Here is a 24,703-nt window from a genome sequence, read left to right as displayed (position 1 = left end):
ATAATTAAGCCATGTACCTGACGATGCAGGGTTCTGTGCTCGTTCATGGTCGGTGGAAGCGTGTCTCGCTTAGAGACCAGTACTGTGTATCTGGCGCCTTGAAATCCTGAAAGGTGGGACAAAGATTCCCCCTTCCTATCGATGGGTGGTCGGTACCGGGGGAGGAGAGGGTTACCTTTCTGAGGTCCTGGTCCCCAGCGGGAAGTGGTTGTCACCCATGTCAAAAGTGCAAAGTGTGGACCCATCTGTCCGTCCTCGGGTTGAACCTACTCGAAGAAAACAACGCCCCCTTAGTTTCTAGGTACTCTTTTACCTGATCGGATCATACCTGGCCGATGGTTTCGGTTTGCGCCACAGGGCTGAGTGTTGATCATCCCGATGCGGTGAGCGCTCCTCCAGGTGAGGCTGCCGTTGATGAGGTTAGTTCCCCCAGGACTTATGGTCCGTGAGCCCCCGTCGACGCCGGGAACATGGATGCCTATGATGCTCTTCGTTGAACCCCAAGGTCTTTAGTTGCTAGTCCAATGTGCTGACTCTGGAACATATCGGGTTTGTCTGGGTCATATCCCATGAAGAACACCCCGCAGTTACTCGGATCATCCGAGCGGGACTCATCGATCGTCGGGGAATTCGAACATGGATAGCCCAAAAGAAATTAATAGTACTTACCAAAACTCAAAAATACGCCCCCTACCTAGCGCACCAAATATCGAGGGTAGTCCCTGACAATGATTCCGGGGTATGGTGGACAGCGGGTGCGTGATCGACGTTCCAGGTGTGCTTGTGGAATGTGTGTGCATTTGTTGCTCAAGAACACCAGAGTTATACATGTTCAGGCCCTCGTGAGGTAATAGCCCAACACCCTGCATATTCTTCTTCATCCTCCTCTTTTACAAAAGATATCCCTTTTATATTCCAAGGGGAAGAAGTCTTATAAGTGGGCCTAACAAAAAGACCCATACCTATCTAGAGAAACGATATAAACAATCATTACAAGCATACATTCGTTGTGCCTGCTCTGGATCCCTACGGCGCCCGTCCCGTCCATCGGTAGCACCCACGTTTGTCACGCTCAAAGCGCCCAGCCTGCCCTATCCTATCACTGGCTTCCCACGCACGCCTGTTGCGCCCCCTGTCACGTCTGCGTACCTGTCCCGCAACAATTAATGTTTGTGGGACGGGATAAGGTAACTCTATGCTGACCATGCCATCTCAGCCGAAGTGCACTGCCTGGGGAAGGAAAGCGGTGTGAGTAGCGGCATTAAATGAGGTTTGACTGGCCTGAACGAGTACCCACCCCGTGACTAGTAAGGACTGGTCACGAGGAATCCTGCAAAGGCCCTGGCCGTGGTCGCGCTGGCGTCGACTGGTCGCGCGGGGGTCATTGGCTAAAGAACGAAAGTGGATACTGCCCAAAGCTCACCGTTGCGAGCCATCCCGGTGGATGACCCCTATATTCTTTACATCGACAGACGTCCTTCTCGGTGCGGTGTTGTTGACTTCACGATGGCTTCCTCTATGCTCGGTCAAGACCAGGGTTTCGATGACTGTGCGAGTCAAGATGTGTTGGGGCTTGCCGCGGCTAGGCTGGTGCTTGGCAATCTAGTGATGTGGTGGTCAGATGGGGCTCTGTCAGTGGCAGCCGAGTGGTGACTCCAGCGGGTGTGGGGCAGCCCGCAGGCAGCAGTTTGGTGATCTAGTCCGGTAAGGGGTGGCCTAGGTTTCCTGGACGGTGGCTGGTCTCGCACGACAATGGCCAGTCCGGCGTGACAGGGCCTGGGTTGGCGGTGGTGCCTGATTCTTGCGGTAATGGGCGGCAGCACACAACGTTTGGGAGCCGGATTGTGGCGGGTAACTCTGTATGGCAGCGGTGAGTTCTGTGCGGCATGACTCCCACTCAAGTCTTGATGGTGACGGAGGCGAGGGGACCATCGATGTGGGTGTCCTCTGTCCAATGGAGCTGGTGGGGCACGGTGGCGCGGTGACGGTCGATCACGCATAACAGTGGTTGATTTCGGTGCAGGGCGTCTGTGCTCGACGATGTGGCAGGTGACATCATCGTGGTTCGTTACAGTTGTCGGCGCATGTTGTGGTACTTTTGTCTAACCGGTCGAATATAGTTGCTACAACTGTTTGTTGTTTAGTTGTTGTATTTGATGTTGTTTTTCTTTTTCCTGATTATAGCTCCACATGGATATACTCTTGTATTTTTTTTCCCTACTATATCAATAAAAACAGGTATTATGCGGTGCCGTTCATTTAAAAAAAAAATCATTTCTGCTGAAATACGCACTACGTTGCTCAAAACCTGACGAGGTGAAGAATTTATGCGGATCGAGAGTGACCATCCTTTATCCGACCGAGATGATCAGGTCGTGGTAGATCCATAAATAACGAGAGGAATTGATTAGCTGCAGGGGCCAGGCAGGCAAGCTCACTCACAGTTGGTGACCTTGCTCCATCCTACTGGGCACTGGCTACCATACAACTACCGTAACAAATGAAGTGAATCTAGTGTCTTAATTCGCCGAGACGCCGGGGAAGACGAAGAGCTAGCTAGCCGCAGCCAGCCGGTGCAGCGCTTTCAGGAGGTGACGTACAGAGAGAGAGAGAAATTTTGGGCTTTGTTGGCTGTCTCTTGGGATCTCCTCTCATTTGAGGAGAATATTAGTAAATTTTATCAGTTTTTAAAAATTTATTTAAAGTCTAGAAGTTATAAAAGTAGTTTTTTAGAATTTTAATTTAAATTCTACACAGGATTTTTAGATGAATTCAATTAAAATAAGTTGCATATGGATTATGTAACACGTACAAAATTTTTTAGAATTTTTGGAGCAACAGAATATCACTGTTTTGAATCGAGGAGGGAGTGAATTGAACTTCAGAGTACTGTTCATCGAACTTCGGAGTACTGTTTAACGTGGTTACTGTTTATGTACTGTTCTTACCGCGTCTTCAAAGAGTTGTAAGTCTACCCGCCCCATGAAAGGGAGGTAAGAGTCTGTGGGACTGCTTACCGCCCGGTCTAACCGTCCCATGAGAGAGCGGTAGACGTCTAGTTTTGTAATTCTGTTCACGAGGAATCTATTTATTTAAATTTTTAATGGAAAATATAAAAAAAAACTCCCCTCATTTCCACTCATTTTCCCTAACCTGGCCCACGCCCACCAAAGCCCACAGGCCCATACCCCTTCGCTGCAACTGTTCAGCGTCTCCAGGCTCCAGCTACCTGACGCGGTTGTCTTCTCTGCCTCTGGCCAGACGCCGCCGGCCTGTGGAATGCCATGGGGATGGGGTCTTTTCCGCCGTCGGGTGGCTGGGGCGTATGAACGGTCCGCCTCTGGCTGGCAGCTTTGCTTGTGGCCTATTTCCCGGGTCGGCTGGGGGGCTAATTGATTGATTTCTGCAGGAGATAAGGCCGCGATCGAGCGGGAAAACCGATGCGTGTGTGGAATATCTACCCCACGGTTCGTTGCTTACCCACAGCCGACGGCATGCACTGCCCGTGTCCAGTAACTGGCTCTATGATCAGGTCGGGGTGGACCCATCCCTCCCCGCCAGCAGAACCACGGCGTGCGACCGCGGTCTTCGTGATCCCGTCCCAGGTCGCGGTACGTGACGTCCACCGACACCGAGCCGAAGCGATCTGCGGTCTCACGGGAAGGCAGCAACGCGAGCGGGCCGGTGCAACAGTGGAGCCCTCCAACAGAGAAGGATGCACGAGATGGTCCCTGCTGTGGTCGGTAAATGAAATACCGTCCGGAGTGGTCGATATTTCATATACCGATCACCTCTGGGTAGGAGCAGAATACCGCATCGCACCCTCATCTCACCTCGCTGCCTACGAGTAGTAGTTAGGAAGAGCCCATTCCTTCTGATTTCGGAATTGATCTTGCCACAAAACTCTCCACGCCATTGCGATCTCACCGAGCTGCATGGGCGCACGGGCCACAACATCCTCGTCGGGACTATCGCCAGTGACGAGCCGCCTGCCTCATCCTTGGCCGCGCGCTTTGACCCGTGTCGTTGTGGTACACACTCTTCAATTCAGCTATACCCACAGCATCGATCTAGGCCACACTGAAGCTCATTGGGCCCTTGTTCAGCCGAACTCAGATTTGTTGTATAGGCTATTGCTACGGTAATAACCAGTGGTAGATCAAGAACCAAGAAGTAATGGGTTTCTCTCTTCCTCCTCATTTTTCTTCTTTTTTCTCTCTCTTCTTCTTCCTCTTCTCCTCCTCTTTTTCTCTTCCTCTTTCTCTTTCATACTCAAATTTTTTAAGGAGATTCGGAGGCTGTCAAGTGTGCTCGAGGGTAGGGGCTCTCCCCCCCCCCCATCGGCCCATGGCAACAACCAATATGACAGAGGTGCAAGCTCATGGTATCGTTGGTGAGCTCCGCCATGGAAACCAACACATATCTTGCATAGCGCACACCACAAGTGGGTGTGGGGCAAGTGCTAGTATTGATTCGGCATGTTCTGGATGAGGGCACGCCCAAGCCGAACATCATTTTTCTCATCTCTAGACGCAATGGTGGACGCAACATAATAATAATTGGTGTAAAGAACATTCTATCCTTTTATTTTATCCTAAGTATGTCTCATTTCAGCTCCAAACTTTTATTTTCCTAAAAAGTCACGAGATCAAAATTATTTTTAACAAGTTATTCATGCTAGACTAACATCTCAAAATAAACCGTTAAGGATGGCAATCGAATATAATAGGTACATGTAGCGCTCACCAATACCTGTATCCACCGGTTTTTTATCTGCCCATAGGTATACCTATAGGCAAAGGGTCGGCACCAAACTCATTGTCTACGGGTATACCTGTTTAACCGCGGGACGCTGGGGCACGGGGTACTCATGTGATATATGGGTATGTCTTACTCATACTCATCGGCTAATATTTTTCACCCACGAACATACTTACGGGTTCAAAATTCTATCTATATCAGGTCGATTAAGGTATTTACCCGTGGACGGGTAATCGGATTAAATTACCATTCTTATAACCAGTATTCTCGTAATGCCATATCCAAAACTTATAACCTAGGTGTTATCATACCATATATCATGATTTCAATATCTTTTCCATTTATATATCTTTTATTTAGAAATATCACCTAAAAATATTTACATTTTGATAACTTTGCATCGTTGTATCTTTTTTCTTACGACCAAGATCTATACTGGATTTTCAATGCATTATTGTGTGAATTAGAAAATCTCTAGTGTGTTTTTATTAGAATTTGCCTTTTTCTGTAGTACAATATGTTTGTTTAGTTTAGCTAAGGTTACATGTTTGAATTGATAAATTATTTTCAATATTTTAGAATTGATATATTTTTTGCACGTAGTACAGGAAGTCGATCGCCTCAGCACGACTAAAATAATTTTTGAGGCTGACTTGCAAGTCCTGCAACAAGTGTTGACAAATTTCAGCCACCATTTTTGACCCGTGTCGTTGTGGTACACCACTCTTCAATTCAGCTCTACCCACAGCATCGATCTAGGCCACACTGAAGCTCATCAGACCCTTGTTCAGCCGAACTCAGATGTGTTGTATAGGCTATTGCTACGGCAATAACCAGTGGCAGATCAAGAACCAAGAAGCAATGGGTTTCTCTCTTCCTCCTCCTCATTTTTCTTCTTTTTTTTTTCTCTTCTTCTTCCTCTTCTCCTCCTCTCCTCCTCTCCTCCTCCTTTTATCTTCTTCTTTCTCTTTCATACTCAAATTTTTTAAGGAGATTCGGACGTTGTCAAGTGTGCTCGAGGGTAGGGGCTCCCCCCCCCCACCCATCGGCCCATGGCAATAACCAATATGATAGAGGTGCAAGCTTATGGTATCGTTAGTGAGCTCCGCTATGGAAACCAACACATATCTTGCATAGCGCACACCACAAGTGGGTGTGGGGCAAGTGCTAGTATTGATTCGGCACATTCTGGACGAGGGCACCCCCAAGCCGAACATCATTTTTCTCATCTCTAGACGTAATGGTGGACGCAACATAATAATAATTGGTGTAAAGAACATTCTATCCTTTTATTTTATCCTAAGTATGTCTCATTAGCTCCAAACTTTTATTTTCCTAAAAAGTCACGAGATCAAAATTAATTTTAAAAAGTTATTCATTCTAGACTAACATCTTAAAATAAACCGTTAAGGATGACAATCGAATATAACAAGTACATGTAGCGCTCACCAATACATGTATCCACCGGTTTTTTATCTGCCCATGGGTATACCTATAGGCAAAGGGTCAGCACCAAACTCGTTGCCTACGGGTATACCTGTTTAACCGCGGGATGGTGGGGCAGGGGGGTACTCATGTGATATATGGGTATGTCTTACTCATACTCATCGGATAGTATTTTTCATCCACGAACATACTTACGGGTTCAAAATGCTATCTATATCCGGTCGATTAAGTATTTACCCGTGAACAGGTAATCAGATTAAATTACCATTTTTATAACCAGTATCCTCGTAATGCCATATCCAAAACTTATAACCTAGGTGTTATCATACCATATATCATGATTTCAATATCTTTTCCATTTATATATCTGTTATTTAAAAATATCACCTAAAAATATTTACATTTTGATAACTTTGCATCGTTGTATCTTTTTTTCTTACGAACAAGATCTATACTGGATTTTCAATGCATTATTGTGTGAATTAGAAAATCTATAGTGTGTTTTTATTAGAATTTGCCTTTTTCTGTAGTACAATATGTTTGTTTAGTTTAGCTAAGGTTACATGTTTGAATTGATAAAATTATTTTCAATATTTTAGAATTGATATATTTTTTGCACGCAGTACAGGAAGTCGATCGCCTCAGCATGACTAAAATAATTTTCGAGGCTGACTTGCAAGTCCTTCAACAAGTGTTGACAAATTTCAGCCACCATTTGGCTCCGGCGGGTGCAAAACTGCATTCTTTCTATTTTCTAAAACATGTGCATGGAATATATAGACGAGATGAAAATACTTCAATGCTTCTGTTTGCTCGGCTTGGAGCGTTGAAGGCGTCAATGTCATGGCTCCGTGCGTGCGTATGCACTTAGCCAACAACCAACGAGTGGGAGCATGCCGATCTAGCATGGGAAGGGTGGGGAGGAGAGTACAACTTGGTTGAGATTGTTCGATCTAGTTAGCGAGTTTGTGCTAAATATACATATTCAGAACCAGCTCCAGATATATATATATGTATTATATCTACTAATTATGATTTTTTTGCAAAAAAATATTGGGTGTATGTACACCCATATCCGTATACTGGTTCCGCCTCTGCCTGCACGCGTCATGCACCGCTAGGCTCAAGGACTTTGCGCATCATTGAAAAATGAGTGTAGCCATTTACAAAGATAAGCATTTCTATGTGTGAATGCGCAGCATCAATTTTGGTCATGCAAGTTCAAATGATATTAGCTACTATGACAAGAGACGAAAGCAAAGCTCTCGCACAGATTATCTCTTACAAGTTACACGACCGTTGAAGCGATACTCCACCTACGCACAAAATGCTACACTTCAATGACCTCATGACACCACTCATGTGCCATGATCCATGCTTCCTTTGAAGGTACCCAAGCGGCACAAGAGCAAACACATTATGTGCAAACAAATTGTGATCGTTCAACCACCAACGCCGGAGTCCTCACCGTCAGAGTCCAGCTTCCACCACGGCCTCCCCTTCACCTTCCCCGCCAATTCCTCAAACCCGTCTCCGGCACCGTCCTCAAACACCACCTCTTCCTCCTCGTCCTCTTCGTACCTCCACTCCAGCCCCTTGAGCACGTCCCTGTCCCGCCACTTCCCGGACACCGACGGCGCCGCCTTCCTGGCCTTCCCGGCGACCACTTCCGCCCAGCTGAACCCCACGTCAGCCCACCTCGCCAGCCCGGACTCCCCGCCGACCACCACCGACCGTACACCCTTCTCTCTAGCAAGCCGTAGCAGGGAGGCGAGCTCCTCGTGACCCGAGACCAGCATCAGGCACCCCACAGACCCTTCGTCGAGCACCTGCTGCGCGCGCTCCCGGAGGGAGGCCGCGGGGGTGCGGGAGTGCTCGACGCGGACGCCAGCGCGTTGGAGGTCGTTGGCGGGGGATGCGAGGCCCGCGGCGGCGGTGAGCTCGCGGGCGGCCTTTTCATACTTGGAGAGCTTGAGGGAGAGCGCCGCGGCGAGGCGCACGCGCCGGTCGCCCCGGGAGGAGTCGATGCGGGCGAGGCGCTTGGCGTGCTCGCGGGCGTGGATGGCGTCGAAGTGGCGAAGCAGGACGTCGCGGGCTCGGAAGCGGCGGCCGCAGACGCGGCAGAGGTGGATCGTGGCGGCCGACGCGGTGGGGGTGGGGGCCGGGAGGCGGTGGGAGGGGTGGAGGAAGGCCGCGGAGACGCGTAGGCGGCCGAAGGAGGTGGCGGCGAGGTGGAGTCGGACGGCGGCGTCGTAGAGGGGGAGCTTGGAGGGGGGCCGGGAGGCGGCCAGGTCCCAGAGGACGGCAACGGCGGTGGTCGGCTTGCGGGCTGCCGGTGCGGTGGCGGTGGAGAGGGAGCAGAATAAAGACGGGGCGAGGAGTTTGGGGGTTGTGGCAAGGAGGCGGCGCCGGAGGTGGGGGAGCGGCGGGAACATGGGTAGGGAGGTTACACCGGGAAGCAGGAGGCTGCGGCGGCGGCGCATGCGGTGAACGCTGGCCTCTGCATCGGGCACGGTTTCATTTCTCAGTGACAACATGAGGCCATGCGACATGTCGGTCTCGGCCTCTTGGGCCGAAATGGTGGAATGTAATTTTTGGGCCTTCGGCGATAACCGGCTAGTTTCCAAAGAGACATGGCGATGCGAAACATCATCGGAGGATAAGAAAATAGAACAGTAATGCAAGAAACAACTGGTGATATATAACTGGATACGCATAGCGTAACCCATAAGGGACTCCAGTAGTTGCTAGACATAGAAATGTATACTTCAATATAGTGACGATTTGTAGAATCCGATGGAATGGCAACCATGCCGATACAGTATCATGCCATTACGGTATCTGGTAACATAATCAACCATTCGAAGATATACTGAGTTTAAATTAACGAAACACGGACGGGTGGACTATGCGTTCCCACCTTGGTCCCACCTTGGTGAGGCCTCAGATCTTCTGCATGATAACAGAGTTTGCCAGGCCAGCTTGCTCGACAGTCTGCGTTGGGTCAGTCAGCTGCTTGGGTGGGAAACCAGTCTGCAACAGATACGGCCTCGCAGCTCCTGGCCGAGATGCGTCAATGAAAGACCTGATATCACCCACAGTGTGGCGCATGTTGAACCGGGCGACCATGCGAGTGCCGTCTGCCAGCCTAAGCTGTATGGATGTAAACGGCTGGGAGTCATCCACGATTATGCCAACAGACCTCGAATCAGCAGGAGGCGCTTGAGCGGGAGGAGCTGGCGCTGAGCTCTCATATGCGGAAGATCCACCGCCAAGGGTTCTCCCGACACCCTGGAAAGCTGATCGAGCCCTTATGGGTTCCTACATGAATAAAACCACAAAGGATATTGTATATGCCTCGAAGTACTGCTAATGCAAAGGGGGAGGGGTACAGACAGCCATTGATGGATGAAGGGTGAAGGGCCTACCTTGTAATCTTCAAGTCTTTTTATAACATTCACATGAACAGCTGTCCTTCTATCAGCAGGCTCCAGCTCCTGGGGGCACTGGGAGTTCTTAATGCTCTGAAAAGCCAGAACAAGGTACAGTTAGTGTGAATTCCTTCAGCTGTGATCTATGAGGGTGTTCACTTCAAGTATACACATTGAAATAAGAAGCCAACAGCCTGCAATTGCCCCGTTACTATAATTAAATTAACCAATAAAGCAATAACAGTTCAACAAAATCTTTGTCTGAAAAAAGAAAAGAAGGAACAGCTAAACATCAAGGTGCAAAATCTATAACAAGAAATGGCGTATCAGGGGAAAAATCACTGCGAACCAGAGGATCAGCCAAGTGTTCATGAATTTTCTGGCAAAAGAGGGAATGGCAAAGTAACATTGAGATCTGTTCCAAGTTACAATGAAATACAGGTGATTGAGACTCCAGCTTATATTTCCAGTCAAGTTTTGAGTTGCGGATGTGGTGAATCAGAAACTGGGTCTACGAAAAGTGTTTAAAGAACTAATGGAACCAGCATAATTGACATTTCAACATGATGGTCCGTAAAGTCATCAACCAAAATGTTCCGGAACCATCTGAAGGGCAATGATTCTCTAATAGCCACTTTCCAGAACAAAATGCAAAAAACAGTGTGAAAGATAAGCAGTAAAAGCATACAAGTGATTACTTCTAAACACATTCTTAACTGCAATTTACGCAACTACGTGCAGTAGAATTGAAACATCAGTAGGCATGGACAATAGGCAGCCCTCGGATTCTTAGTGTAGGGGAAATGAGTTTATACCCAAAAAAAATAGTTACTTGGTATATGATAAAATTATCCAGAAATATCACATAAAGAGGAATCACCTCAATGAAGTCCGCATTTTCAGGATTGTCATAGTCTCTCAGTGGACCGTCATCAACACTGAAACCATTGTTCCACAAGTGTATATTGTGGAGTACTTCAACTGGTGGCTGAGGAGCCGCAGATGGTGCTGGCTCTCCTGAAAGCAGTCGGCCAGTCCCTGTAAAGCTCCTAGAGCTGGAAGATTGGCCATCAATAAAGGGGGGTACACCTTGGACAGCACCCATCTGTCTGGCTTGTTCAAAAATTGAGTCCACATCATTTCTTCTTGTAGGATCTTGGACAAGCATCCCGCTGCACATACACAAAGATAAAAGCTAAAAAAATATAAAACTTACATAACAAAAGTAAAAACACAAAGTCAACCTAAAAATTGGAAAACCCCAAGCTAAGCATTGTCAAGATCTTCTCGATGGCAAGATGTGGGGCTAAACATTTTTGAGATTATTCTTCTAAATGTTATGCATTAAGTCTAGAGGGGAAAAGTAGAATAAGATGCATTTGCACTTAAGGCAGACAATGGACCTAAAGGCTAGAATATATTCTTTGTTTCATTCAAGGAAAGAGTAAAAGAGCATCTACATAAAACACTGGCTATGATCATTGCTTCCTTTTAATGGGCCTCAACCCCATAGTCATATCTAAACTTAAATAAAACATTAACAACTAGCACAGGTGCTTCACTCATGCTGTATGAATACTGATTAGAAGGAACCTGCATGCTAATATAAGGGATTTGCCTTCCTCCAGCCTCCCATATTAAATCCCTCCAGCTCAACTCCCTATGGATTTCAACCAGTACATCTTGTTTATGCTACCTGATTCTACACATTTGAGGCAGCAAAAACCGACCATAACACCAGAGACACATGCCGTGTTTGTTTCTTTTAGATGTGTGGACATGCTACACTGAAATTGAAATATTCAAGCGATGTCCAGAGAAATTAATATTGCACGGTTCCTCTATTGTAACATGGTCAATTTTTCATTTTGACTCAAATAAACTGCTAACTTTGACATTTATAAGAGCAAATTTTGGTATCCTCAGCAGTGGCTATGTCCAGTATATCTTACCCATATCTAATGCTCATGTTTCGTCACGTCAAATTGCAATGCAAATGGTCATATACTTATAAGGAATTTCAAGACAGCCTAAATAAGTTAAGGTCTAAACACAACAATATTAACATAAAATGGAAATGTTAGTTACCAACACATCTCTACATGTGTAGACCAAATTTGCATCATGATTTGAGGTGTATGTACAAATACCAAAGGGAGGAATGCACCGTACCAGTGGATATATTCTCTGTTTAAGTCAGCATATGTAATCTAAGTTTGAGCTCTCTGTTTTTCATTATGTAACAATTGCTTTGATTTAGCGTTGACGTGCAAAGAGCGTGCAGCTTACTAGTTGACTATGTGCCGATAATTCGCATTTGTCACTGGATGAATTTCCACATTAACACAAACCTCCCCTAATAAAAAATCTACAAGCGGGATCACTCCCAAAGAAGGCCCAACCTAATCCAAACGAGCATAGTTCTGGCGAAAAAAAAAAACCACACATAAAACTCAACATAAATTTCATAGAAATTACAATCAAAGAGAATAAAAACTCCTGGTACCCGTCAGATCACAGGTCATGCGCAGTCACGCTTGCCCTGTATCTCGCATAGTTAGCACAGCAAGCAAATCGAAACCTCGCAACCTAAACAGATCAAAAGCCGAACAAATCCAAATAATACGATTTAACCCCGGAATCCGCTCCACACTCCAACCACGGGACCTATCTAGATCGTAAGACTAGGAGCGGAGATTCCGATGCCCGATCGCAAGCAAATCGCACGGGCAAGGCCGATCGGTAGAAGGAAACCGCCGAGAGAGGTGGAGAGGCATACCTCTTCTCGCCACCCGTGTAGTACTCCTGCGGTTCGTCGGAGTCGCTGCCGCCGCCTTCCCCACCGGGGAAGCCGGAGGGCCCGCGGTTGATGTCGGCGAGCGTGCGGATGGTGGGGCCCCCGCGGCCGCCGGGCGCCGGCTTCTTCCCGCCGTTGGAGGAGGAGCTCATCGCCGACGGGTGGGGGGGATCAGGGTCGGTCGCGGCGGGGGTAGGGTTTGGCTCGCGCGTCAAGTTGTGTGTGCTCGCGAGTCGAACAGCTCTGGTTGGTCGGTAGAGGCTGGAGACTAGAAAAAAGGGGCTTGGGGTGTACGGCGCTGCGGCTGCGGAGGAGCCGAGGAGGTATCACGCGTTCGCGGGGAGGGGCGGAGACGGACACGTCGGCCCGTACCGCCAGGCTCGCTGGGCCGTGCAGAAGCGCGATGGACGGCTCGGATTAAACTAGCTTGATATTTTTTAACAGAGATTAACTCGATTTTTATTAAAATTCAATATCAAAATTTAGAAACAACATAATAGCAGAAAAAACATAGGAAAAATAACCGTTGAAGTTACTAGCACACTAGAGAGATCAAAATTATATAAGGCAAGACGTCCCTACGTCAAGCACAAATATATCAGAAGTCGGACCATCTGTCGAAGGGAAGTAATATAGTCATTTACGATTCTGTAAGGAAACACTGTTCACCATAAACTTATCGTCATGTTTGAGAAGGAGACTATTTTTACACAAATGATAGTGAGAATCATGATATCAGCTGGCTTGGTGGGGAATTTTTTCTCAATAACCATGATGGTTCTGGTCCTTTACAGTGCCCAAGCAATATTTACAAATAGGAAGAGACCTAGGATTTGAGAGATTTTAAAAAACTTTAGAAGCTAACTTACCCATAAATCAGCTATCGAAGTCAGTCCACTGAAAATTTCTATCAGAGCACTTAAAAAAAATTGGGTCAGAACACATTAAAAAAGATATAGTTGATATCATCTGGTCTACTGTACAAACAGTAATAGTCTACTGTATAAACAGTAATAGAAGCTTTCTTTTACCCTCTCTTTTTAAAGAGGAGGCAATATAAAATTTATTATGAAACATTTGCTACATAAAGATTTTAATCCCGAGGGATGATTTTACAAGTCAGATCTTCTAGCCTGCCTAAACTAGCTTGATATCACACGTGAAAAGGGAGGCTACTACGTGCATGGGCGCAGCCCGTTTCGGATTGAGGCCCGAAATCTTGAGCCCGCCTGAGTAGAAGCCCAATGAACACCAAACACGAACATGGCCTGTTTTGTTTGACTAACAAGCCCAATTAACACCTAAGCATCTGAATCTGCTCCGTGGCACGTACAATGTAATCTTCCCTTGCTAACCCGTTGCCAACGTAATTGTGTGTGTCAGCAACCAACGCCTTTCGGAAGCTCTTATCGAATTGCAGGAGTACAAGTTCACATGGAACTCGGTTGCTTGTTTTCATTAAAATATACTATGCATGCGCCAATCAGATTCTTTTCAAAAAAGAAACACGATAGATTACTACCTCTGTTGCGATGGACGCCAGGTTTCATCATCTCTGATCTTCATCGTGATAGAGAGACGCCACGCGCGCGAATATCGCATGCATCAGACCTGGAAGTCCGGCATAAGGGATTAGTCAATTCCGGTCTAGTTTTGAGACTGATTAAGTTCTTTTGTGTCACGCTGCCGGCGGATAGAGATGTTGATTGCGTTATTTAAAGACCTGTGGTGATCACTGGTGATAGATTGTTGACAGTTTGACACAGGTCGATCTGCGAAATGTCCACTTATCAGAAACGGCAACATCTGAGCTTATCCCGAGCCACATAAGGTGATTAAGTGAAGTCCCTGCCATGCCAAAACAGGAGTACGTGATGTGGTGACATTGTTTAGTTTAGTTAGCTGGGCAAGTGGGCATGCACCAGTGGATGTTCTATCTAAGACCTCAAAACCTGCACATTGGATCGACGATCGACATCCAACCTTTTTATGGTTGAAGTGGTCGTGGTTGGATATTGATCCAAGGGTATAAGAGATGATTGAAAGATAAGTTATTTTCAGGCATTTTAAAATAGTTAAACTCGACCCTTTTAAGTTTTGATCAGACTCGAATTGAAAGGCAACCTGTTGGTCCGAGCAAGTCACAAAATTTATTTAGCATCATAGTTGATTTTATACAGTAACATTCATCACAGATATAGACTAGCTAGATGAAACATATATCATATCAATTATGCAGAGATATAGACTAACTAGATGAAACATATATTCGCATCGACCATGCATAAGCGTGTCATGTGCACTAGTGTGTAAGTTTGATGCGCGTGCATAGTGGTGTGCGCGTGTACATCCTTAGTGCAACAATTTAAGTATGCTCACCGACTGCTTTTTTGTAAAACAATTTTTTGTGTGGGAGTGGTAAAGAAATAGGTTTGACTATTTTCAAGTGCTTGAAATCAAGGGGTTGGATGCTCGTCCAAGGGCTTAGGATTATGACTAAAAATAAGTTTGTCCCAAACACCTGAGGATTAGCAAAACTGTAAAGAAAAAGGAATTGGGATCTGCAAATCTAAAATGCTAAGCTCTAGACTGCAGGTGTCTCGTGAAATTTCTGTATATGAAAATTAACTTGTACTAAGAGATTAACTTTCAATTAATGTGACCAAAAACTAGAGGGCAGTTGCTTCAACCATTAATGTTCGCAACACCGAGTCTTATCACCAGACAAAAAAAGCAAACCAGAAACTTTCGCGCGGTTAACTCTTTTGGTGCACAGGTTAACTATCCAGAAAGCAATTGATTCCAATCTTCTACGGTGCACAAGAGCAAATACATGACGATCCATGCTTGCATGCAGTTCAATATTTTTATAAAAAGATGTTGAACCTACTGTGCAGTGTATACCTTTTGACGGCCTTTACTAACCATTTCCATATTATTGAGAGCTCTTTAAGATTTTTTTTGGTGGGAAATTAAATAGAGCTCTTTAGTAATTTAAATTTGACTCATCCTGCCGGGAAAGGCAAAAGTAAAGCAGGGAGAAAACGGTGAGGGTCGTGAAAACGAACAATATAAGTTTTGTATTTTTTTTATTAGGTCAGCCTAAAATTAAAAATATAAAGTAAAGATTCATACCTGCCTAATTAAATTAAAAAATAAAATAAATAGTGACCCAAAACTAATCATTAAATACCCACTTACATCCCTAACCGACACGCATCTAAAAGAAATCCGGACCCCAACACCTCCTCCCGATCAATGTATAAATCCTCCCTTTCTTACAGGCCAACCTCGCTCGCACCAGGCAAATCCGCCGCCCTTCCCTGCTCCTGATCGCCCTCTCCGCAAGACCAAGACCGCAAGCGAAGTCGCAAGAAGGCAGCATGGTATGTCGCTCCGAGTAGTGCACTGCTACTGGTTCGTAACTTCGAGCATCGACAATTTTACATATATCTCAATTCTCACGTATCTCGTCTGGATGCTATCTATGAGTGATGCATAAAGAGCTGTCTCGATCATCATGTAACCGGGTGCACGCACGTTCTAGGTTTCCGCCGGCGGATACAGGGACGATGGCGCCGACGAGGGCCTGGTGGTGGACTTCAAGGGCAACCCGGTGGACAAGTCCCGCACCGGAGGATGGCTCGGCGCCGGCCTCATCGCTGGTACGTGCACACATATATACTCGACCGCAAGTACACTGATCGGTCATGCATGGCGTTGGAGTGGCCATGTTTCGCCCATGCATGATTCCTGAGTTTTTTCTCAGGCGTGGAGCTGGCGGAGCGGGTGTTGGTGATGGGCGTCACGATGAACATGGTGACGTACCTCGTCGGTGACATGCACCTATCCAGCGCCAAGTCGGCCAACATCGTGACCAACTTCATAGGCACGCTCAACCTCCTCGCTCTCTTCGGCGGCTTCGTCGCCGACGCCAGGCTCGGCCGCTACCTCACCATCGTCGGCGCTGCCACAATCATCGCCATCGTACGTGATGCACACAGAGAGCAACGTATACGTTCGAACTAGCGAGATAGTGTATCTGCGTTTTATCTAACGCTGCATGCATGATCGGTTTGTTCGTAGGGGGGGAGCCTGCTGGCGACGAGCACGACGGTGCCGGGGATGCGGCCGCCGTGGTGCGCCACGGCGTATGGCCCCGGCTCCGGGTGCGTGGCGGCGAGCGGCGGGCAGATGGCGATGCTGTACGCGGCGCTGTACACGATCGCGGCGGGCGCGGGTGCCCTGAAGGCGAACGTGTCCGGGTTCGGGACAGACCAGTTCGACGGGCGCGACCCGCGGGAGGAACGCGCCGAGGTGTTCTTCTTCAACCGCTTCTACTGCTGCGTCAGCCTGGGGTCGTTGTTCGCGACCACCGCGCTGGTGTACGTGCAGGACAACGTCGGCCGCGGCTGGGGGTACGGCGTGTCGGCGGCCGTGATGCTCGCCGCCGTGGTGGTGTTCGTGGCGGGCACGCCGAGGTACCGGTACCGGAGGCCCGAGGGGAGCCCGCTCACGGTGATCGGCCGCGTGCTCTTGGCGGCGTGGCGGAACCGGAGGCTGCCGTGCCCCGCGGACGCCAGCGAGCTCCACGGCTTCCACAGGGCCAAGGTGCCACACACCGACAGGCTCAGGTAATTTCGGAACACTATTACGTGCCTCTTCGGTATCAAATTAGTATAACAGTACTTAGCTTTATTTTTTTGTAACTTTGTTTACTGGTGAAATAAGTGTCATAGAAGTATAGAACTACCGCAGAAAAAAAATGTCAGGTAGTCCAGTGGTAGAATATTGTCATACTTCCCGACTGCCTCACAAAGACATGTATTCCTACATTTGTATGCATGCGAAGTCGTCTAGTCTTGATTGGACGAAGAGTTTGATACACGTAGCTGTTCAGTAAAGGTGTGCATTAGTAGAAGCATTTTTTCCTCGTTGTAAGTTGGTACTGACTAAGGCGGCCCGTAATATTGGACAAGAGAAGCTAAAGACGAGACGTCGTGTTCTTGCCAATACAACACGTAAAACCATGCTAGGAAAAGGAACCGACGAGGAACAAATTCCAAATATACCAGGAATCGTCCGTGAACTGTAACTATATATACAGCATGTCAACATCAAATCAGTGTTTTTTTGCAATTTCAGTGGCATCTCAGCTTATGGTGCTGGTGTGCCATAACTTAAAGAGTGGTAGGCAAGCACAACAATGCCCATGCAGAACTGTTGATTGATTGCAGCTAATCACTTGAAACTGGACACCGAAGGACGCACACCGACATGCTCTGCAAATCACCTCCAAACAACGTCCTCGGATGCGTCGTTTCAGGAGCGAAGTTTGGGGCATTTTTGGGAGCACTACGAACTGTTTTGCAGCAGGCCGAAACCTGCTGTGAGTGGCACACAGCGCATTGTCCATGCCGTCCAGATCGTAGAAAAAACCCGCAGAATTGCGTAGCGGACGATCGGAATCTAACATACTATCCAAGCATCGAAGTTGATAGTGACAGATTATACGAACTGTGACACGTGTTGTAACATGAACGATGGATCGTAGTTAACTTGGATTTTAATCATTTTGGTTTTTGTTTTTGCATGCGCATGCAGGTTTCTGGACAAAGCCGCCATCGTGGACGCCGACCTGGCAACGGAGCACCTGCCGGCCGTGGCAGGGCCAACGGTGACGGAGGTGGAGGAGGTGAAGATGGTGTCGAAGCTGATCCCTATCTGGTCCACCTGCATCCTCTTCTGGACGGTGTACTCCCAGATGACCACCTTCTCCGTCGAGCAGGCGTCGCGCATGGACCGCCGCGTCGGCCGCGGCCGGGGCGGCTTCGTCGTCCCGGCGGGGTCCCTCTCCGTGTTCCTCTTCCTGGCCATCCTCCTCTTCACGTCCCTCAACGAGCGGGTCCTCGTCCCGCTCGCGCGCCGCGTCATCGGGCGCCCGCAGGGCCTGACCTCCCTCCAGCGGGTGGCCGCGGGGCTCGTGCTCTCCACGCTCGCCATGGCCGTAGCCGCGCTCGTCGAGAAGAAGCGCCGCGGCGCGTCGAACGATGAGGGCGGCGGAGTGGCCGTCAGCGCGTTCTGGCTGGTGCCGCAGTACTTCCTGGTGGGCGCCGGCGAGGCGTTCGCGTACGTCGGGCAGCTGGAGTTCTTCATCCGGGAGGCGCCCGAGCGGATGAAATCCATGAGCACGGGCCTGTTCCTTTCCACGCTAGCCATGGGGTTCTTCCTGAGCAGCGCGCTCGTGGCCGCCGTCGACGCCGCCTCACGGGGCTCGTGGATGCGGGACAACCTGGACGACGGGAGGCTGGACCTCTTCTACTGGATGCTCGCCGTGCTCGGCGTGGTAAACTTGGCGGGGTTCCTCGTGTATGCGAGCCGGCACGAGTACAAACGCACGGCGCCCGCCGCGTCAGCGGCGGCGGCGGAGCTGACAGATGTGGACCAGCCGGAGTAGGACGCGGTCAAGGTATCCGTGACAGTGAGATTGATGGACGTTTAGGTCATATCCAGCAGCAGCGTGGGTCATGGATTACCCTAAGATTTACATCAGCTCTTGAATTTTACTATAGCTTCAGTATTATAACATGGTTAGTTTATTAAATTATGTTAAGTTAGATCATTCTTATCTACAATTCTGAATCCACCACCGGAAAGTGTGCGTGCTTGCTGCTGTGCAATCTACGTTGTCTATACTCTATAGTACTACTGTAGTAGCAGAGCTCGAAAGCTCTTTCGGATTGGGCAGTGTGTATGGAGTTGTTTGGGATCGGGCAACCTGCAAAGCTCTTTCGAACGCAAGGCCATGACCTTGGCAGTCGTTTTTCTTTTAAGCTCTTTCGAAAGTAAGGCTGAAAATTATGGTGCAATTTGGAAACCTGTTCGAACTTTGGATCTGGGTTTCTACTGACTGGAACAAGTCATCCAGTATGTGGCCAACAACTATATCCGTCTTGAAACAGGTTCTGATTCGTGATCGCCAGTTCTAAGATTTCAGAACCTTTTGAGAAAGTTTCAAGTTTTCAATGGGACGGATATAGGACTGGAATGACTTTGTTGTCTGGCCTGTTATCTCGTGTGGCTCATTTTTAATGGCCCCTTTTGCTCAGCAATTCAAATATGAAGCCCGGTGTGCAGCTGGCCTAGCTTTACATAGCTTCTTAAAAAATGGGACTATCTACTTCAACACACCATGCTATCTTCGGCATCATACTCATCAATCTGCTCAACCATTTCTTACCTGTCACCCTCCTTGTTAACTCAACTTATCATCTGCTTAGCAGTTACAGTAACAGCTAAAAAACCTGGAAAATCATCTAAAAAAAATATAAAGCCCGGAAAACGAGTTGAAAAAGGATGAGCAGGAGACTCTAGACCTTGGATATTCCCCGAAACGGCAACTATATTATGGACCAGCAATTTGGAGATTGCTTATCACGTTTGCCGCGATGTTAGACCTTGGGGCATTCACCCTTCTTTGCGCGTATAAAGTTGGAGGTACAAATACAATGACGCAAAGCCTTAAATAGCAGCATGGTGAGATCAAAGAGCTGTAATATATTTGCCCACTACACTTCTGTACAGCCAGCAGAGACGATCAGCAAGCAGTTCGTTTTTTTAGAAAAAAGGCTAGAGTTTTTCTATATATATAAAGCATACGATGAAAGATTTAAAATCTCATTCTGATGTTGCATGACATGGGCAAGATCTAAAAAAAAAAAAAATCTTAAAAAGAGAAAACTATATAAAGAGACATATCTGTTGAAAAGATGAAACAAGTCAGGAATATTGTCCTTCGAAGGTATATGATATTGATAAGGTGATATCAATAATTTAGGTGTGGAAGACCCATGCAGAAGAAAAAGACTAGAAACAGATGAAAGAATAATATCCAGCAGAGTAAGAATATTAAAAAATAAAGTAAATAAATTAGAAGTAAAATTAGAGGACCTGAAAACCAAAATTGACAATATAGATTTGAAAGAAGATAAGTTCATAGAAAATACTGAACGCCAGGAGCAAACTATAACGTTAAAAGATAATAGAGGTGACAAGATAATCCAGTTAAATACACTATAACAAACTTTGAAAATAAATAAATATAATTAAGTTACCATTTAAATAAATATTAGAAATAAGAATTTTAATGAAGATAAAACTAAGACCAAATATTACCTATAAAATATTGACATTAGTGGACACAAGATGCACAAAAAATATTATTCATAATAAATGCTTTGTAAAATATCCTAAAATAGTACATACGATAGATGATAATAAAGCAGAGACATCCACTGATATGTCAGAAATAAGAAAGATCCATAATCAGTTAGCATATAATATTAAGGTATTAATAAATGACACAAAATACATAATAGATGAAATTACAATATGAGACCCATCTATGATAAATGATGACATGATAATTATTTTAAGGTTTTACAACATTCTTTACAAACCATAATTATACATAAACAAGATATTACATTTAATCCATATCAATAGAATGTCTCATATATCTCAGAAGAACGAAAGCGTGGTGGAATGCAACAACAAAAAGTTGCCAATCTTGATATTGAAAATAGTAATCTTGAATGTAGTATAGAAAATGAGTTCTCAAACAAACATAAAAAAAATGAGCCTAATGCAAACATAGAATGATATTACATAACAAATTCTTATATAGAATGCATTGAATAACAATCATTCGTATCAAATTGGTATAGAGACATAAAATATAAAAAGGATATAGAGAAGATTGTACAAAGATCAGAAGATATCTAAATAATTGGAGAAATACCAATGAAATACTGGGATAAGAATTTTATTGTATGTAAAAAATAATATTATAAACCCAGATTATATAATTAAGACATGTTCTATAGAAGCCACTTCAAAGGACATAGACGAGTTTAAAATGCATATTGAAGAATGATTAAAATTAGGAGCTATAAGAGAAAGTAGAAGTCCATATAGATCAACAACATTTATAGTAAGAAATCATTCTGAAATAGTAAGGGGTAAATCAAGGATGGTGATAAATTATAAAAGATTAAATGATAATATTGTGGAAGATGCATATAATATTCTAAATAAATAAGAATGGATTAATATGATACAAGGTATTAAATACTTTTCAAAATTTTATTTGAAAGATGGGTTTTGGCAAGTCAAGATGGCAGAAGAATCTATAGAATGGATAACATTCACATGTCTACAAGGACATTTTGAATGGCCTGTAATGCCTTTAGACTTAAAAAATGCGTTTGCATTATTTCAGAGGAAAATGAAAAATATTTTTAATAAAAACCAAGAGTTTATTTAATTTATATAGACGATATGTTAATATTTTCAAAAACTTATAAAAAATATATTACCCACCTTGAAATAATGTTTAGAAAGGCAGAACAAAACGAGTTGATATTATCTAAAAAAAATGAAAATATGTAAAGAAAAATTAATTTTCTTGGACATGAGATAGGAGAAGGTAAAATATATATACAAGAGCATATTGTAAATAAAATCTTACAATTCCCTGATACCATGAATGACAAAAAATTTCTACAACAATTCTTAGAAATTGTAAATTATGCGAGAAACTATATAGATAATCTGGCTAAGCTTGCTGGGCCATTATGTGAAAAGTTAAGAAAGAATAGCCAAAAATATTTCAAATCGGAAGACATAAAATTAGTAAAATTGATAAAGAAAAAAATTAAGGATTTAAAACCGTTAGAATTACTTTTAGATAATAATTATTTCATTATCGAAACTGACGCTTCTAAAGAAGGATGGAGTGCTATATTAAAACAAAAGCCTAATAAATATTGCCTAAAAATAGAAGAAAAAATATGTAGATATGCTTTAGAAAGTTACAAGTTAAAACCACAAATAATATTGATAGAGAAATTTTGGCAATAATATATGCAATAAACTCTTTTCGACTGTATTTAGGATTCAAAGAATTTACGGTTAGAACAGACTGTGAAGCTATATGCATATATTATAATCAAATAAATAGCAAAAAGAGTTCTACTAGAAGATGAGTTTTGTTTAAAGATATTATTACTGAAAATAGCTATAAAGTAATTTTTGAACATATAAAAGAAAGGATAATAAGTTGCCTAGTGTATTTTCTTATCCATATATTTTGCGGGCATGAAGAGATCGATGAATTTTAGCGGAGTTGAATCATTTAGCTTTGAAGCTGAAAATAAGCTAAGAATATTCCCACCAAATTCATATAAATTTAAACCAAAGGATCATATAGTCCTTGATGAATTACAAGAATGCATACTAGATAACTTTTGGTTTCAATATAACAATAAGAAAGAATAAAGGGGATATATACTATCAATATTAAATAGTCTTGCTGAATATTTTCACATGATAAATGAATTACTGCCCACATCAGAAAATCCAGAGGTAATAAAGCCGAAGGCTATATATGTTGTATTTGATGGAAAGGTATCAAGGATATACATATCATTTGAAGAAATAATCCCTCAAAAGATATATTCAAAATTGGCATGAGGAATATCATGAAAAAAATGTGCAAATATTGATGAAGCATCAAATCAAGTCCGAAATTTTTTGGGAGTAAATTATTACATATAACCTGTTGCTAAAGATTCTATTAGGAAATTGAGAAGAGTTAAGAATAAAAAAAAAAATCCAGTAGCAACATCTTGTATCAAGAAAAAATAGTCTTCAAGAAAGCTCACATATAAAGAATGCCTAATGAAAGATGTGTATCCTTTGGATGGTTCGTACATAGACTGGAAAGTAGAAGAAAAAATTGAATCAATATTACCACAATGAAAGATAGAAATAAAGAAAGAAATTCTAAAAGAATTAAAAAATAGATGAGTGATAAGTTTGAAGAAATAAAGAAAACATATGATGAAAGATTTGAAATCCCATTCTCAGCTGAAGACACTATGGACATTGCTGGACATGGAAAAAATCCAAAATAAAGAATATATCTTAAAAATAGAAAACTATATAAAGAGACATATCTGTTGAAAAGATGAAAGATGTTAGGAATATTGTCCTTCGAAGGTATATGGTATTGATAAGGTGATATCAATAATTTGGGCGTGGAAGACCCATGCAGAAGAAAAAGATAGAAGAAGTCTGCATACTCACAGGTTCAGAAGACTGTATGCTCACATGCTCTGAAAAGGTCGAAGTGCGTGTTCCGTCATCAAAAGAAGGCAATCAGCAGACGACTTCACGTGGCTTCATGTTCCGTCGATAGGAATATATTTTGTACCTTGAGATTTCAAATTACTATCTAAGTATCTAGACCAGATTAAATAAAAGAGAAAATAAGCTACTCTCGCGGCTATAAAAGGAAGCTTCAGGCAATAGAAGGGAGGACACCATCAAACATGAGCCACTAGCCATCGAGCAGCATCCAGAGAAGAGCGAGAGTGTCCTTAGCACACTCTCTCACTCACTCGTAGTATTAATTTCACCTTGTAAAATAGTTATATTGAAGGAAGGATTTGCACCACTACCTCTGTAAGGTAATCCTCCGTGTGCGTACGTATTTGGGTTTTTTGAAAGGGAAAACCATTTGTAAGCTATATTTGTGGAAATAAAGTAGTGTTGTCTTTGAAAAATCTCTTAATTTTAGTTTGTTTATATGAGACGAGTTTTTATGCTTTGTACCCTATATGAGAAACTTATTCGGTAGTTCTTAGGTAATCTCTGCATCTGGCATAGCCATAATAGGGTAAGAAGAACTTTATGCACGTAGAAAAGTATTGCTTTTGGGTGGAACTGCCTGAGGTGATGATAAAAATTTATCACATATGTTCATGACTAGAGATATCTATGAAAGCTTTGTTATTCCTGAAATAAGCTAGTGATAAGAATGGTGAGTAACGAGTATGATATTTATGACTATTGTGTAACTGACTAAATTGTTGGTTTCGCTGACCTGTAAAGATCCTGAATAGCATCACTAAATACTACGGAATAAAAAAGGTCGCTTTTAATATTGAATATTTTAGTATTGTTGTTACTGTTCAAAATATTTTAATAATATTAAATTAAGTTTTTACTGTTCACATAGTTTGCAAAAAATACTAAATAGTATCCAAATAGTAATTCTCAAATATAAAATTGCATGTAGGAAGTGGACGAGTTTTGAAGTATATTATAATATTATATCCTTACGTAGTCGCATGTAACGATACATATTGCTATTCATTCTGTTGATAGTAAATAGTAACTCAAATTTAAATAGTAAAATTTATAT

At 44.1% G+C, this 24,703-nt stretch overlaps 3 protein-coding genes across 3 annotated transcripts; 1 reads left to right on the top strand and 2 right to left on the bottom strand.

Annotated features, from left to right (window-relative positions):
- Nucleotides 1-7,369: 7,369 nt before the first annotated feature.
- LOC133888213 (uncharacterized) lies at nucleotides 7,370-8,936 on the bottom strand. Its single transcript, XM_062328368.1, has one exon. It carries the CDS (start codon nucleotides 8,934-8,936, stop codon nucleotides 7,650-7,652), a length of 1,287 nt encoding a protein of 428 aa, XP_062184352.1. The 3' UTR covers nucleotides 7,370-7,649.
- Nucleotides 8,937-8,951: 15 nt separating this feature from the next.
- On the bottom strand, nucleotides 8,952-12,733 carry LOC133888214 (plant UBX domain-containing protein 4-like). The gene is made up of 4 exons (XM_062328369.1): nucleotides 12,418-12,733; nucleotides 10,519-10,810; nucleotides 9,636-9,731; nucleotides 8,952-9,528 (listed from the first exon to the last, which is right to left on the bottom strand). Exons 1-4 carry the CDS (start codon nucleotides 12,585-12,587, stop codon nucleotides 9,151-9,153), a joined length of 936 nt encoding a protein of 311 aa, XP_062184353.1. The 5' UTR covers nucleotides 12,588-12,733; the 3' UTR covers nucleotides 8,952-9,150.
- A 3,279-nt stretch (nucleotides 12,734-16,012) lies between these two features.
- On the top strand, nucleotides 16,013-20,354 carry LOC133889153 (protein NRT1/ PTR FAMILY 6.4-like). Its single transcript, XM_062329623.1, has 5 exons — nucleotides 16,013-16,100; nucleotides 16,205-16,422; nucleotides 16,522-17,069; nucleotides 18,040-18,835; nucleotides 20,319-20,354. The coding sequence occupies exons 2-5, from the start codon at nucleotides 16,234-16,236 to the stop codon at nucleotides 20,352-20,354; spliced, it is 1,569 nt and encodes a 522-aa protein (XP_062185607.1). The 5' UTR covers nucleotides 16,013-16,100; nucleotides 16,205-16,233.
- The last annotated feature ends 4,349 nt before the right edge of the window (nucleotides 20,355-24,703 follow it).

The sequence above is a fragment of the Phragmites australis genome, chromosome 13 (genome assembly GCF_958298935.1).
Source record: "Phragmites australis chromosome 13, lpPhrAust1.1, whole genome shotgun sequence".
NCBI classification, from domain to species: domain Eukaryota; kingdom Viridiplantae; phylum Streptophyta; class Magnoliopsida; order Poales; family Poaceae; genus Phragmites; species Phragmites australis.
Note: the sequence above shows the minus strand (reverse complement) of the source record. Positions and strands in the feature narration are given on the sequence as shown.

Bases quoted from the DNA above. Each gene is read 5' to 3' on its own strand.
- LOC133888213 (XM_062328368.1), bottom strand. From the start codon at position 8,936: ATGGGTTACGCTATGCGTATCCAGTTATATATCACCAGTTGTTTCTTG.
- LOC133888214 (XM_062328369.1), bottom strand. From the start codon at position 12,587: ATGAGCTCCTCCTCCAACGGCGGGAAGAAGCCGGCGCCCGGCGGCCGC. The intron at 10,811-12,417 runs GTATGCCTCTCC...GTGTATGTGCAG, and splicing joins TACACGGGTGGCGAGAAGAG to CGGGATGCTTGTCCAAGATC. The intron at 9,529-9,635 runs GTAGGCCCTTCA...TTATTCATGTAG, and splicing joins AAAGACTTGAAGATTACAAG to GAACCCATAAGGGCTCGATC.
- LOC133889153 (XM_062329623.1), top strand. From the start codon at position 16,234: ATGGGCGTCACGATGAACATGGTGACGTACCTCGTCGGTGACATGCAC. The intron at 16,423-16,521 runs GTACGTGATGCA...GTTTGTTCGTAG, and splicing joins CTGCCACAATCATCGCCATC to GGGGGGAGCCTGCTGGCGAC. The intron at 18,836-20,318 runs GCGCCCGCCGCG...AACAGATGAAAG, and splicing joins GGCACGAGTACAAACGCACG to AATAATATCCAGCAGAGTAA.